The 14,659-nt window shown below is 39.9% G+C and overlaps 1 protein-coding gene across 1 annotated transcript in view; it reads right to left on the bottom strand.

Annotated features, from left to right (window-relative positions):
• Grip1 (glutamate receptor interacting protein 1) overlaps nt 1-14,659 on the bottom strand; it is a 630,091-nt gene that overhangs the window by 66,054 nt on the left and 549,378 nt on the right. Inside the window, exons 10-13 of the mRNA XM_071609698.1 lie at nt 14,362-14,517; nt 13,551-13,706; nt 4,774-4,960; nt 4,053-4,198 (exon numbers count right to left, since the gene is read on the bottom strand). Of these exons, the coding sequence (XP_071465799.1) occupies nt 4,053-4,198; nt 4,774-4,960; nt 13,551-13,706; nt 14,362-14,517 (645 nt within the window). The remainder of the gene's footprint in view (nt 1-4,052; nt 4,199-4,773; nt 4,961-13,550; nt 13,707-14,361; nt 14,518-14,659) is intronic.

The following is a 14,659-nucleotide window of genomic DNA, read 5'->3' as shown; positions in this document are numbered from 1 at the left end:
CATCCTTTTGTTCATTCATTCACCAAGTACTGACCAAGAGCCTGCTGTATTCCGTGCATGTTTTTGGGTGCTGAGGGTACATTCATGAACAAAAACACAAAATCCTGACATTGCTTGGTCTTTCTACTGGAGAAGAGAGACTATATATAAATCTATAACACAGTATCAAGCATCAGGGTAAGAACCCTCAATCTGGGCAGGAGAAGAGGGATAGAGGGTCAAGGAAAGCTTTTCTGAGTGAGTAGCCTTTGAACCTGAATAAAGTAAACAAACCACCCAGACACATCAGGGAAGAACTGTCCAGACAGAGGACACAGTCACCACATGTCAAGTACAGGTGGTTCCAACTCCCTTCCTAATTTCAGTCCCAACATTCTTCTGGAAAATTTCACAGTGTGGATGGTCTTTCCCTTGTTCTGCATTCTCCATTCCCAGGTCTACTGGGTGGAATGATCTTTGCCTCCACTCCACTTTAGAACATCAGTACCTTAAGCCTTGCTTAACCTTCCCTGAAATTCAAAACTCTAATACATCACTGGCCTCAACCTCCCAGCTATAGCTCTCTAAGCTGTTTTCTCTCAATGTACCCTTTTTTCTTCCTGGAGACCCCAGTTCCTTAAGTCCCCCCTTTCCTCTCAGTCTATCAGGCCGATCCTTTATTGATTCTTTCCGTCTCCAACTCAGATTCTTTCAAACACAGGCAGTTTAGTGTAGTGGTGGAGTGTGTCTTTTGAAGCCAGCCAGCTGGGGTTAAAATGCCAGCCAGGGTTAAAATGCCAGCCCCACCATTACTGCTGTGGGCTCTGATTTTCTGAGGATGTAACGCTAGCGACCTCTGCCATTGCTGTCATGTGGGTGAGATGATCTAATGCACACATAGTACTTAGGAAAGTGACAGGCTACACAGTGAGCACTTGGTAAATATCATCATGGTAATTAGTGTGCTATTTTCAGAATTATTCATCTTCTCTCTCAGCAGTGGTTTGTACCTCCTTGATTTGGGTTCTTTTATTTAGCCTTGTCTAGAAATCCCAGTCTCTGATCTAATCCAATGCTCTGTTTCTCTGTTCTTATTCCTTGGCATCTAAGATTTCCTCAAACCAAAATGAAATAGGACAAAAATCCATATTCATCAGGCAGGTTGACTCTGCTGTACACACAGAGCTTCCACACTCTGCTTGGTCCCCCACCTAACTTGGAAATTCCTTTTTGTGCCTCAGGTTGGTTTTCTCACTCATTCTTTGCACGTACAAACCAACATCATTTTTTTCAACTCCCCAAGCTACAGACCCTTTCACAGTTGCTTACATGAACTACTGAGACATAGCTTAAAATGTATTTACAGTCTCATATCCTTTTCTTCAAATTCATGAGAAGAGGTCTTCCATCTTCTGCCTTAGGGTAGCTATCTACTTATGTTCTAGACAACATCTCCTTCTCATTCCTTTGGGGACCTGATTCTGCCAATCATCTTTTCTCTCCCTCATTCGTTTTAGGTCCCAGCCATGCTCAAATATCTCCAATCTCAACAAAATGAAATAAGCCATCTCTGAACTACAAATATCCCTCTATCTGTTGTCCTACCTCTTTTCTCTATGACTAAACTTTGTGACCTTGCCAAATGTCCCCTGGGACAAAATTAAACCTGCTTGAGAACTATTGAATAAAGGATAAGGCGCATACAACAGAGCAATGAGCACATAACTAAACACAGTAAAAGTTTTATAAAAAGGAACCTATAGGGGCCCCCAGCCATTTTCACCTGTTTACTGCATTTTTCCTGCTAACCTCACTTTCCAAACCCAAACCCAAGGCAGACGATAGGCACAGTATGTCTGTACTCTCACCATTCCCTTACTCAGCTCACTGTGATCTGACTTCTGCCCCCACACCCCTAAACCTACCCTGGCAGTATTTTTTTTAAATTCTAATTGCCAAAACAAAGGACCCTTCCTGCTTTGAATTCCCTGCAGTGATATTATCTTAACCCCACTCTCCCTAATGCTCATCTTTTCCCCCATGACTTTAACCATCACTGATATATATGTTGGCCACTCCTTGGTCCTGCTCATGAGCCTGGACCCCAATCCCAAGCTCTTGGAGGTGTTGTCTTCCTGGGCCCTTCCCTCTGTCCTCCAGTAGCCATACAAATTCAGCAAGCCTCTTGTCTTTCAGCAGTGCTTATTCCTGTTCACTTGAATATGAACTTCTTGGGGATATTGATCTCTCCTATTTTCTTTTCCATTGATCTGAACATAGCATAGGGCCTACCATTTAGTAAGGGTGCTCAGTAGCTGCCTTTTGAATTAAGAGTCGTGCTTGTGTTGGTATTGGCAATTGTCTCCGGTATTAGCAATGGAGTTTTCAACTCATGCCTGAGGATAGAACTCTTTTTTTTTCCCCTGAAAAAAAAAATAGTTTCCTTTCCTTCATCTTCCATATCTAATCTCTAAGCCCTGCCTCATGCCATGGTCTGAATTCCATTGTCACCACTTCTTAGCGCTATACCCTTGTCAAGTCACCATGATTCTTTACCTGTCCAATTTTTCCTCCTTACATTTCAGAAGGCTCTTTCTGAAACATTCATCAGCTTACCAACTACTCTCCTGCATAAAATGCTCCTTGGCTTCATTAGACTTAAATATTAGTTCTTTATCAGGGCATTGTATAATGCGGCCCCTTCTAGCCTCTCCAACCCCAACTCCAAATCCAAACCAGTTCTCATCTCTACCCCTTTATATGCTCCAGCAGAAGAAGCCCTTTTGGCTGCTTCCCCACCAAGCTTATTATTCAAGCTCAAGTTCTTTATACTGGCTGCTCCCTCTCTGGAATGTCGTTTTCTTGAGTCTTTGATGGCTGACACTTTCTCTACTTCCAATCTCCACTCAAATGTCACTTCCTCAGAGAATCATCCTTCAAGATAGCTCCCCCAGTCATTCCCTAGCCCTCCATCCTGCTTTATTTTCTGCTGAGAACATACTATTATCTATGTTTACATGCATTGCTTTCTAAATTAACCCTCTGTGCTAATATATGCTTGATGAAGACAGGTGTATTTTTTTTTCCTTTCCTGTCTATTGTTATATCTACATTGTGTGTGGGAGTATAGAATAAATAATTCAGCAAATATTTGTTGGAATTATCTGATTCCTGCTTCCCAAAGGTGTGTCTTTCCTGACGGGTGAATGTTAGTGGATTTTCACTGTTAATATCCAACTTTCTTAAATGGGAAGTAGAATCAATCTCTATCAGCCACATACCTGCTAGTTACTAACTAGGACTCCCACCCATGACCAAATTCTAGTTAGACTCCTCCGAGCCCTCTTCTTGACTAGGACTTTTCCTTGACTTGGGAGCTCAGTTTTAGTAAGAAAATTCCTGAGCCAGTGTATAGACACCACCCTGTTCCCATCTAATCAGGATCCTTTTAGAAATGTCCCATCAATAACACTCTCACCCTCACCTGTCCATTAGCTAATAGAAATCCCTACCTGTCCCAGCTGCATAGGATGGAATTCAATCTCTCTCTTACTACAATAATCTTGACCCAATTGACATAGTCTTGAATAAAGTCTTTGTTTGTTATTTTAAATGAGTGTCTGTTGCAATTTCTCTCTAACACTAAAGGCCAAATATTTACCTACTAGGCTTGTATAAATTTACTTAATGAATTTTTATTGCTCCCTATATAACTTCCCTGTGTTCTTTGCAGTGGGAAAGATCAAATAGGCTTTTCTCATTTCTGGGATTAAAGAATTTGGTTTCTCTAGCACAGAGGGGAAGGTTAGGATAAAGGCAACAGGACTTTTTGAAATCACCTCCATAGTAGCTATTACTTATTCAATATGTCACATTTATTTTCGGTTGTTCTGGTGGTGACATTTTAATGAATAATACAAAAACAATGTGCAATTCAAAATGACACCTGAAACCCCTTAAACAAAAACATGGTCCGTATATAAAAAAATAATTCCCCTTCTTGCCACATAAACAATATAATTCAGATGTGGCCAGCTCCCAAAGCTGCCACTGACTTGAGATTTGGACTATACCTGCGACATCAAACTCGATTTCCAGGGTGACCTTGCTAGTGATGGAAGAGTCTCGGAGGAGCTGATTGGCTTCCTCGAAGGTGCTGTCTTCAGTTGGAATTCCATTTATGGCCATCACTCTGTCTCCAATCTGTAGCACCCCGCATCTAATTTAAAGCCACATGTTAGAGGTTGTAGGTAGAATACATAATCATCAAGTTGAACTTGCCAGATCTACCTTGTTTGATCCTTGCAAAATAGCATGACTGTTTGGTCTTGTTTATTCAATGCCGTGGGAATCATATCAGGTCAATTGCAATATTTTCCACTTTTGCATTTCTTTGCTACAAATGTGGACAAGGGAATCCTGAAGTACTCCAGGGAAGTAATTAATATTCCATGCTCATAGTATTGTTATAATCTGATCAGAACTGATACATTCCTGCATGGTAGAGAAATTACTGAGGTTTGAATTTCAGTTTTTTTTTCATGGATTTTTCTCCTTTTTAATTAATATAGCCTCTGGTCTCCTGATGAACAAGAATCTGCTAGATTAAGGCATTCATGCTTATAATTCTTCTTAAATATGATCAAGAACATAAAATTTTATTATCACAACAGAGTTCATTGCATCTTGCATTACCTGCATTGAGCACTGTTCCATAATTTATTAGCCATTCAAAGATAGCCAGCACCAGAAATGCACAGCAGAAAAAGATGCTGTGAAAGAAACACATCTCACCTCTCTGCTGGGCTGTCAGCTTCAATATAGGAAATCAGAGGTGGAGAAGAGAGAGTCTCTGTGGCAAACACACTGCCCTGCAGTTGGATTCCAAATCCTGTGACAGGATCTGCTGTCAACACAACTTCTGTGGTTTCCGTGTGAACAACCTGTCCAGCCAATCCCACTGTGCTAGAGGCTAAAGACACTGGAGGAAAAAAACATGAAAAAGAATGATTTTAGGTTTAGGCAAGTACCAGGAATACCAGCATTTCCCAAATAGGTCATGTCCCTGAACAAAAGCTCATTGGTAATGGTGAGAGTTTAAATTTTGGCTTTTTAGCAAGAAGGTTGGCTAGAGCCAAACGAGATAAATGACTCTCCCCCAATTTGTCATATTTTAGTTATAACACCAGTGGTGTTCCCTCTTTTATACCCACAAACCGGGAACTAAAATGGGGGCTGCAGGAATAGGACGGCCTTGGGATATGGGCATATGGGTTGTGGTCCTGGCTCTATCATTGAGCACCATCTGGGGGCCCTTGGGGAAGGCTATTCCATCTCTATGTGTGTCTGGGTCCTATCTAGAGAAAGGGGAACTCGGCGGACTGGTCTAATGTTTTCCTACTTTAGACATCTGTGCTGGAGCTTTAATGACTTTTTACAAAAAACCTGATCTTCAACTTTGAACACATAATTAATCTAAATCTGGCCACTGAAGCTGTGCTGGTCCTCAACCTTATTCCAGCACTGAGTTGGCATAATGAAGTCTCATTTAAACTATGCACTCCTCCTATCCCCACATTTTACTTCCTCAGTGTTTTCCTCTGGTTCTCAAGCCTACCTGTTGTCTCCTGTTTAATTCATTTCTCTAACACTCATCTGAGCCTTCAGCTAGACAGCTCTTTCTTATTCCCAAGCCCAGATTTGATCATAAAAGACCTGAACCTCTCCTGGTTGGCTCCCCTGGACCATGCCCACTGGAGCTGGCCACCTGTGCACTCAGAGCACATTCTCTGCCTGCATAGCTCTATGTTGAAATGTTATTTTCTCCAAAAAAAGTTTCTATAGCCCCTGTACTGTAATTAAAGCCTGATGACACCAGATACCTCAAAACCCACTATAACCACAACCCATTTTCCTTCACTCCCCCTGTCTGGACAAAGAAAGAGAAAGTTTTATAATACTCCTGGCTCCTGTTTAAAATCCCATAGTCCTCAGGTGCAATGATATATACTTGTAAACCCAGAGGCTTGGGAGGCTGAGGCAGAAGGATTGCAAGTTGGAGCCCAGACTAAGCAATTTAATGAAACCCTGTCTCAAAATAAAAAATTCAAAAGGCTGGGGATTCAAAGTGCCCTTGGGTTCAATCCCCAGTCCTGTAAAGATGTAAAAATAAACAAAATTACATAGTCTGTACTTATTTCTGCTTTGTCTCATCTGCAAGTTCATAGTTTTCTACTTTTTCAAAATTCCCTCTCATCTACTTTCTGACTTGGGGTCTTTTTTCTTAGTCAACTTGCTCTTGTCCCTGACTTTTCCTTGTCCTTGTCATGGTGATGACCTTTGAACCTGCTGGCTTTGGGTCCTTTGCTCTCAGTGTTGCTTATTAGCAATTCCACCCTAATGCGCTCTATGGGCCCAGCCCGGCTCTCCATTTCATCAACCTGGATAGATCTCCAAGATATCCATATCTGAATCCCCCTTGTTGATCACACATCCCTCCTGAGCCGTACTTCCCAGTTTCTACACTCTCACTTTCTCCTCTTTCTAACTCCTGGTCTCAATCCCCTCTCACGTGTCTCCTGCCCTACTGGTTTTCAGACAACATTTCTAGCAACAGATTTTTCTCTCTTCAAATGAAAGCATCCTAAAAGTTGCCTTTTGTGCTTCTGAGTCATAAAAAACTCTTCTTGCTGCTTTTCTAAACTTTCCCAATCACACCCCTAGCTCTATCCAATCTATTGATCTGTACTGATTCTGATTCTGAAGCTGCTTAGAATTTGGCTTCTTTCACCTTTTGCCAAAAATACTTTCTCCAATGATTCCCTGACCATCCAAAACAACGGCCTCATCTGCTCTAACTACTCCAGAGTGACTGGCTTCATGACCATCCCTTCTGAAATCACTCTTTAGTTTTGATGAAGCTTTGTTCTGAGTCTCCTGCATCTTCAGCCTCTGCTGGTTACTCTGCCTCCTTCTGTACAAGAAGCTTGGACTCACCCATAGTTCTGTCCTATGTTCTCTCATTTTTTCCATCACTTCCCACTTGCCTATGATAGGACCTCTGCATGCACCTGTTCAAATCTCTCTAGTTTCAAGTTTCAGTGATAAATTTCTTTTCTTGATAGCTAATACATTTGAAAAGATGATTCAAATCTCTCTAGTTTCAAGTTTCAGTGATAAATTTCTTTTCTTGATAGCTAATACATTTGCAAAGATGTTTCATTAGCTTCTCATATTTTCAAAATTGAGCAAATTGTCTTCTCTTCCTCATTTCCTCTCCTGTTTCTATGAAAACACCATCATGTCAATCCAGGCTGAAATCTCAAAGCAGCCTTTGACTCACAACTGCTCATCGTCTCACCATCAATCAATTGCTGATTTCTCATAAGATGACCCCTATAATATAACATGTATAAGCCCTCTTTCCCCTTTTAACTTTCAATACCTGAGTTCAGGCTTTCATTACTTTCTATTTCCACTATTGTAATGTACATATTTATAGGTCCTCTCCTGCTGAATGCTCTCTAGATATTGGAGATGAATCTTTCCTTCACAGTGAGGCCCTGACTGGTCTGCTCCCCTAGAGTAGGACTTCATCATAGCACAGGTTACTGTGTAGATCTCCTATCAGTGTCTCGGTCCATTGTCTCATGCTGTAGGCTTTCAACTTGTTGCCCAAGAGGCTTTTCCAATAAGCAAAGGTAATCCCCCAGTTTAGAATATTTTAACATCTCCCATTTCCTAGAAAACAAACTTTTCAATTCTAGCAGTTCACGCAAGACTCTTTGTAAGTTCATTTTCTCCTGCCATCAGGTCGTATGTTCTTCCATGATCCCTCCATGGGCCACATGCTCTAAGCCTCTTGACACACCTTTGTGTCTTAGTATATGCTGTGCCCTCTGCCTGTTTAGCAACTCCCCTCAGCTTTTAATGTCCCTTTTCCTGGCTTAATCCAGGGAGACTTAGGTACTTACTTACTTTTCTACATTTACACATTTCTAGTACATAGTGCTATTTTGGTACTTATCAGGTTTTTATTTGTTTGCCTGTCTCTCCACTTGACCCTGAGATGTTGAGCGGTTGGGAATAGATCTTTTTATCTTGATATCTTGGTGCTGAAATGTTCAGTAAATGCTGAATAAATGAGGAATGAGTCAAGTTTTGTGATATCATCTACATTTTCCTCTTTGGTATTGACACTTCACATAGGTGTGCTGAGTTAACATAAAGAACTAGAAGCTACTCCTGAGGACCCAAAGCCTCCCGGTCATTAATGACAGGATAAGGGAGGGAAGGTATGACTAAGAGGGGCAAAACCCCCTGCTTTTTTTTTCACTAGGTACCTCATCATTCTGTCTGTGGATTATTATGGTGAAAAAAGGCTGCAGTTGGTAGGTGGGGGAGAGAGCCTCCACCACAGGCTTTGCACAGACCATGGGGTTCATAATCCCAATGTTCCACTCAGGGACTATTATGTATTGATTCAAGTACATTTTCTGGTGTGGCTTCATTTATGTCAAGTGTGTTTCAATTGCTCTCCAGTCCTTGCCTTTTGCTATCAGAGGCAGAAAACCATGAGAAGACACCATTTCCTGTCAGTGAGGATTTGGAGAGCTGCATTTCCTTCTGGCTATATACCCAGAATGATAAGGCCAGGCGTCACCTTCCTGGAGGGTTACTTTCATTTATCTTCTAGTAAGCCTCTTGGATTTCAATACCAATGTCCCCCCACCCCGGCTTGTGAATCTTTCCATGGGTTCATATTAGTATATTCTTCCATTCAATATTTCAGTTTGAAATATTTTGGGGACTACTGAACTGGAGTTAAAAGCTGGGTTTTAGTCAGTTATCTCCCATCTCCTTTCAGAAAGAGCCAGATGACTTACCTAGTAACAGCCAGGATTAGGTTAGGTCTACTGAAGACAGAGGACACTGGCTGTATTTTTGGAACAGAGAAGAGAATTGAGGGAATTTCATTCTCTCGAGGTTTTTAACAAAGAAGCATGAATTCAATGAGGGTATCATTAAATCTATAAGCTCTATCTGGAGACAAGCTGAGGTGATAGAAATTATTAGGCAACTTAATTTAGAATTTAACAGAAATTCATGTACTCTACATTGATTATGTAATTATATAAGGTTGCAATTTATATCATAAATATAGGATTATATTAAGTAATTTAGGATTTTACTATTAACTCTAAAATAATCCTCTGATGTATTGGAATCTGTTCTTTGAAATGGTAAAATTTCATTTGAAAGTATATTGATTACTTACACAGATTAAAGTCTGAGAAACTATTACCAGATATGAAAAAGATAAATTATAGATTTAAAAATGAGCAGCCAAAAGAAAAAAATAACCAATATTACTTGGAGGAGAAAAAAGATGAGCTTGATTAGCTTGCTTCATTAATGCGGTCAGCCACGAAAGAAAATAAAGGTGATTTGTGAATTATAACCCTGTAGTTTAAGATTTGTGTGATAAATTTTTTGCTGCAGTAGCGGATCCTCCTGCAAGGTATTTGATCTGCAAAGGCTACGAGCTATTGGCTCTGGCTCAGGGCTTCTACTAAGGTGAAGATGGAAATGATTAAGTTGCTGACACCCTACATTTGAAATCAGCTCACTAGTGTTCATCCACGTTGTGTTCAGGACTCAGTCTGCTCTGTTCTGTTCTCATTCTTACAGGGATGGTTCTGTTCACAGCTCTGTTTTTGCAGGAATAGTTGCAAAGGTCAGGGGGAAGGTCAGGGGGAACAAAAGACAGCCAAAGATTTTTTTAAAATTCTAGAAAGGCTTATTTAATTTACGAGGCTGTATGGTTTATTATCAGATATGAGAAGAATTTTAAAAGTATAGAGAACATGGGGCCTGAAAGGGTTTATTAATAGAACATATCTATGCAATTTGATCATGTTATTTGAGACTTCTGTCTCACTAGGGTTCCAAAGAAGTGGCGACCTGCTGTGGACCCAGCACACTGTGAATCATATGATCCAGTTCAGAAGAGCAGGAGAGGTGGCCCACAGCTCCCCACATGGTCACTTAGAAAAGCTTACCATTAGCTGCTCTTGTTGTCCATTGTTTTTTCAAGGGTTGGTGAAAAAGACCATGAAAGTTGCTAGGTTTTCTCATTTTCTTCTTTTCAGACTTTTTCAAGATTACCCTCTCTAGCAATAAGTGCTGATAAGCAAAGAAGCAAAGAACATTCTGGGAATGTGTTCTAACTTTTGTCTGCTGCAATTCCGGAAGCCTGGGAACAGGTGGAGTCTCTGTCCTAGCTGAGAATACAGGGACAGGAAAGAATGAGCCGGATCCACTGCTCCTCATGCAGCCATGACATGTGGAAAAGACTTTTGGAGGAGGCTTGGCCTCTGAGGGAACACAGGTAGTGGGAGAAAGGCCAGGAAGATTCCAGAAGAGGGATGAGAGTTTCCTCTATGACATGCTCTGAGACCTTCCCAGGGCTTTGTGACTCTCCTCAAAGCCTAGAGTGCAGTGTGCACACTAGTCTCTATGTGAAACAGACATGGCCCTTGCTGTTTTAATCCTTGTCACATGTTGTTACAGACTTTCTGTGTTTTCCTCTTTGGTCAATGGTACAGAAAGTTTTAATATTTATGTGAGAATATTTCATTCTTTCCTAGTCATGTCCTTACTTTGTACTGGAAACACATGTGAGAATTATTGTTTTTCTGTTTTGCAAGCTCTGGCCTCAACTCATCATCAATAAAGCGGAGAGACTTTTTCTTGTATTTGTGACTTTTGCCATGATTCACCATCCATACAAATGGCCTGGTTGCTATAGAAACATAAGTACCAAAAAGTGGCAGCGAACAGTGGCACAGAATAAAGACATAAATAATGTGGGGGAAATAAACCAAGGTACAGTGAAAGTGGCAATAAAAATTTTATCCTCAGTTACTTGGGAAGATCTTTACATCTAATGTGACCATACCAAACTTAGGCAATTAAAAAAGAAAAAAGAAATTCTCAAAATTTTTTTTCTGGAATTTGGAATACTATCATAATTTTCTCAAGTCTTTTTGAAGTAGGAATAAAAGTTTGTAGTATTTGGGGCTTTGTCGTCTGATTAAAATATAAAATGTATGGTATCCTGAGATATATTTATAAACCCCCTGTTATGCACATGTGATCAGTGGTGCTTTTGTGGCTAATGTCTACAGAAAACATGAATTAGAAATTTTCTGAACCAGGTTTCTGTTTATATTCCTACTATGTTGGAGAACAATATGCTGATTTTTGAGTTGGTTATGGGTGTCAGTGACAGTGTGCCCTCGACTTTGTTCCCTACTAAAAAATGCAAGATGTGTCAATATCAACCTGAGCTAGCCAAACACATTATCATTCATTTGTATTACTAATGGCCTTAATCAACACAGCAAATCTTGCCTAACACAAACAAATGGTTAGCCTTTGAAGCAGAAGTACAAACATCAATGAATTCATTTTAATTGTTCTTCCCTACTGAGGGCTGTTAGTAATGAGTACTGTACATGAAGCCATTATATATTTATATAAATTTATATACAAATATCTGCTTCAAATCTGAAGGCATTAAATGAAAGACTCAAGATCTATGCATTATGTCAAAGTGTACCATTGTAGAAAATGCCTAAATTTGAAAGCAATGGCAACAGATTTTCACATTGGACAATTCAGGTTCAGGTATATAACACTAATATAACTATGCAGCATAACTAACAATTAAGTAGTGCTTACTATTCACCAGATATTGTTTAGCGCACACACACACACATATATATATATATATATTTTTTTTTTTTCTTCAAAATCACCCAAAGAAGTAATCACTACATTTATCTCTAATTTTCACTGAGGCATAAAGAGCTAAGCAAACGTGCTCAGGGTCCCCTAGCTAGAGTGTATGATGCTGGAATGAGACTTCCTACTTCTAGAGTCCAGGCTCATGATCACTTTACTTCATTGCCTTCAACTAGTTTCTTCTAAAAGTAAATAATTTACTCTAGTCTTAGCTAAGAAATGAATGAAACTCTTGATGCTTCTTGCTCTTTCTTTGACTAAACTCAATCTTCCATTTTACTAATTTCAAATTCATTGTCATTTTCACATATTGAAGGTGACAAATCTCCTTATACTTGAAAGGACACGCAAGTCAAAATCATGCATCCATCATGGTAGTGACCCTCTTTTTCTATGATTTTCTTTGTAAGGAAGCACTTGGATTCCTTTAACATGAAGAAACCACTTTCCAGTGTGGGGGATGGCTGGTGACCCTCAATGTTGGGGCACTGATGGGACTGGTGAGAGGTCCTCTGGAGATGACAAATCTCTAGCAAACCAGTCCTTCTTACAAGAGCATTCTGGTCAGTACTAGCCTGGAAGGACCAGGGTTGGTTTCATTTAAATAACTTGAGGCTGTTCCTTATTTTTATTTCTACGGTCAGCACAGGAAGAAACCCCATCTTCTTTAGGTTTATTTATAGGAATCACAATCACAACCACCAAAAAGATAAAAGGGGCAAGAAACACACCTCTCTAAACCATGATTAGACCTGGTTGGAGATGTTAGTGATCTCTTTCACTCAAAGTTTTGTGATTATGGTGATAGAATATGATCTTCCTCTACAGAAAAGAAAAATTAAGGAGTGATTTGTGTTTCTCCCCTGTTAAAACATTCTATCATCCTTTTTCTTCCTTTGTACAGATAGCCAGCTATCTTAAACTGAGTAGCTAACTACACCTTTCTAGTCTTGCTTAGTCTATATTTTATTTGGCTGTCCCTGAAGCTAGAGTTTCCAAGAATGATAGTTAAAATTCCTAGACTTTAGGATGTTTGCTGTAAATATGAGCATCCTTCCTACCTTCTTAATGCTGCAAAGGGTAATAAGAAATTCATGTGAGAGAAGTGAGTCTCACTGGGGTAAGTTAGTGAGAAAAGTAAGGGGAACTTTGGGAATGAGATATAATATGAAAAAGCATGTTCAAATTTATCACTGATTTTGGTGGGGGCTAAGTCAGGTCATGAAATATAATTTAGTATGAAATTTAACTTGTTATATTATTTGTTAAATAATTTGTTATATAACTTGTTAAATTTAATTTGTTATATGAAATAGCATTAAAAATGTATGAGATTATTACCTTTATCAAAAGGGGGGCAGAGTTTTACAACATAGCTTTAGAGGGAATAAGAAACTAAGAATAAAGGTTTCATCCAAAGCTATCCAGAATATAAGAAGGAGTCTTAAAAGTCACACCTTTGACTAAAGTCACACCTTTGACTACTTCATGACATCAAAAGAGGAAGAAAAAAATGTCCATATAAAGTTGTAGGAAAAGATAGTATGAACCAGTGGCTGTCCGAAATTATACCCAGCCAATCATTATCATGCAGAGTATGGGCACCATGTCATTATCCTTGGCCCAGAGTTCTGGCTTCTTATATCTACTTGATCACTTAGGCATTCAAATGCTCTTCCCACAGGTCTCAACGAATTGAAGACTCCAGTGCCTGCTTGTTTTCCACAGGCCAAATGACTAACGTTGGGTAACATTTCACTTACGTGAGCTTTTGAAGTCTTTCTTTTTCAGTCTCCTCCTCATCATGGTTCCTCGTGGGCTAGTAGAGTAGAGGCTTCGAGGTAAAGTCCCCATGTTCAGGGAACTCAGGCTGTACGCACTCATGGAGGTAGGAGAGAAGGATGAAGACACCACAGCTGCTGTAAGAGAGTGAAGACTTGGCACAGAGCACTCGCAGATGGTCTTTGAGCTGCCACCCCTGCCAGCCAGCTTTAATTCAGAAAGACACACATGATGAACAGCAGCGGCTAGTAACTACCCATCCAGACAGAGACAAGGCTTCAGGAGCCAGGAGACAGAACTTTGGAATCTCAAGAGTTACAAGAGCTTAGAAGTGCTGAGGAGTAGCAAGAGCCTCAGAAGCACACAGGAAAACAGAGACTCTATGAGGTTTGCTTCAAACAACAAAAAAACAGACATTTAAACAATGTTCTCCACAAACAACAACCCAAGGCATCTGATACATGATTTAATTTTCATAGATATTTTCTGACACGGATTGCATAAGTGATTTCACACACACAAAGAACTGAGAACACCATACTCCATATAATATTCTGAACTGTTATTTCCTGAATCATGTATCAAGAATTCTGAACATTAACTTCCTTTCTTAACGACAAATTCTTTCTGATGGAAAAGACTAAGGAGATATTGCAAATAACACATCGTTACTAAGAAAAAAAAAAAGCACGCAACACCCACAAAGCAGAAGATGGAATGAATTAGAGGTGGAAGGAGCGAGAAGAATATAATTTAAATGAAAGACCAAGAGGAGAAAGCCTGGAACATTACGAGGGCTGTTTGGAGGAGGCGCTTTCGGGAATGTCAGGGCTGGCACTCTGCAATGGTCAGGGTGGTGCGTATTATAGTGGTGGTTGGTGTGAAGGCTGCAGTGGTTGCTGGCCCAGGAATCCCAGGGAAGTTGCCTGTCGCTCCTCTGAATTTTCACTGCCCACATGAAGTGATGATGAGAAATAAGAAAAACAAACAAACAAAGAACCAAAAAAAAAAAAAAAAAGAGGAAAAAGTAACTGAATTGCACAAATAAAAAAGAAAAAGTGTAACAAAATGAAAGCTGATTGCAAAGGAA

Source organism: Marmota flaviventris, chromosome 3 (genome assembly GCF_047511675.1).
Source record: "Marmota flaviventris isolate mMarFla1 chromosome 3, mMarFla1.hap1, whole genome shotgun sequence".
Taxonomy (NCBI): Eukaryota; Metazoa; Chordata; class Mammalia; order Rodentia; family Sciuridae; genus Marmota; species Marmota flaviventris.
Note: the sequence above shows the minus strand (reverse complement) of the source record. Positions and strands in the feature narration are given on the sequence as shown.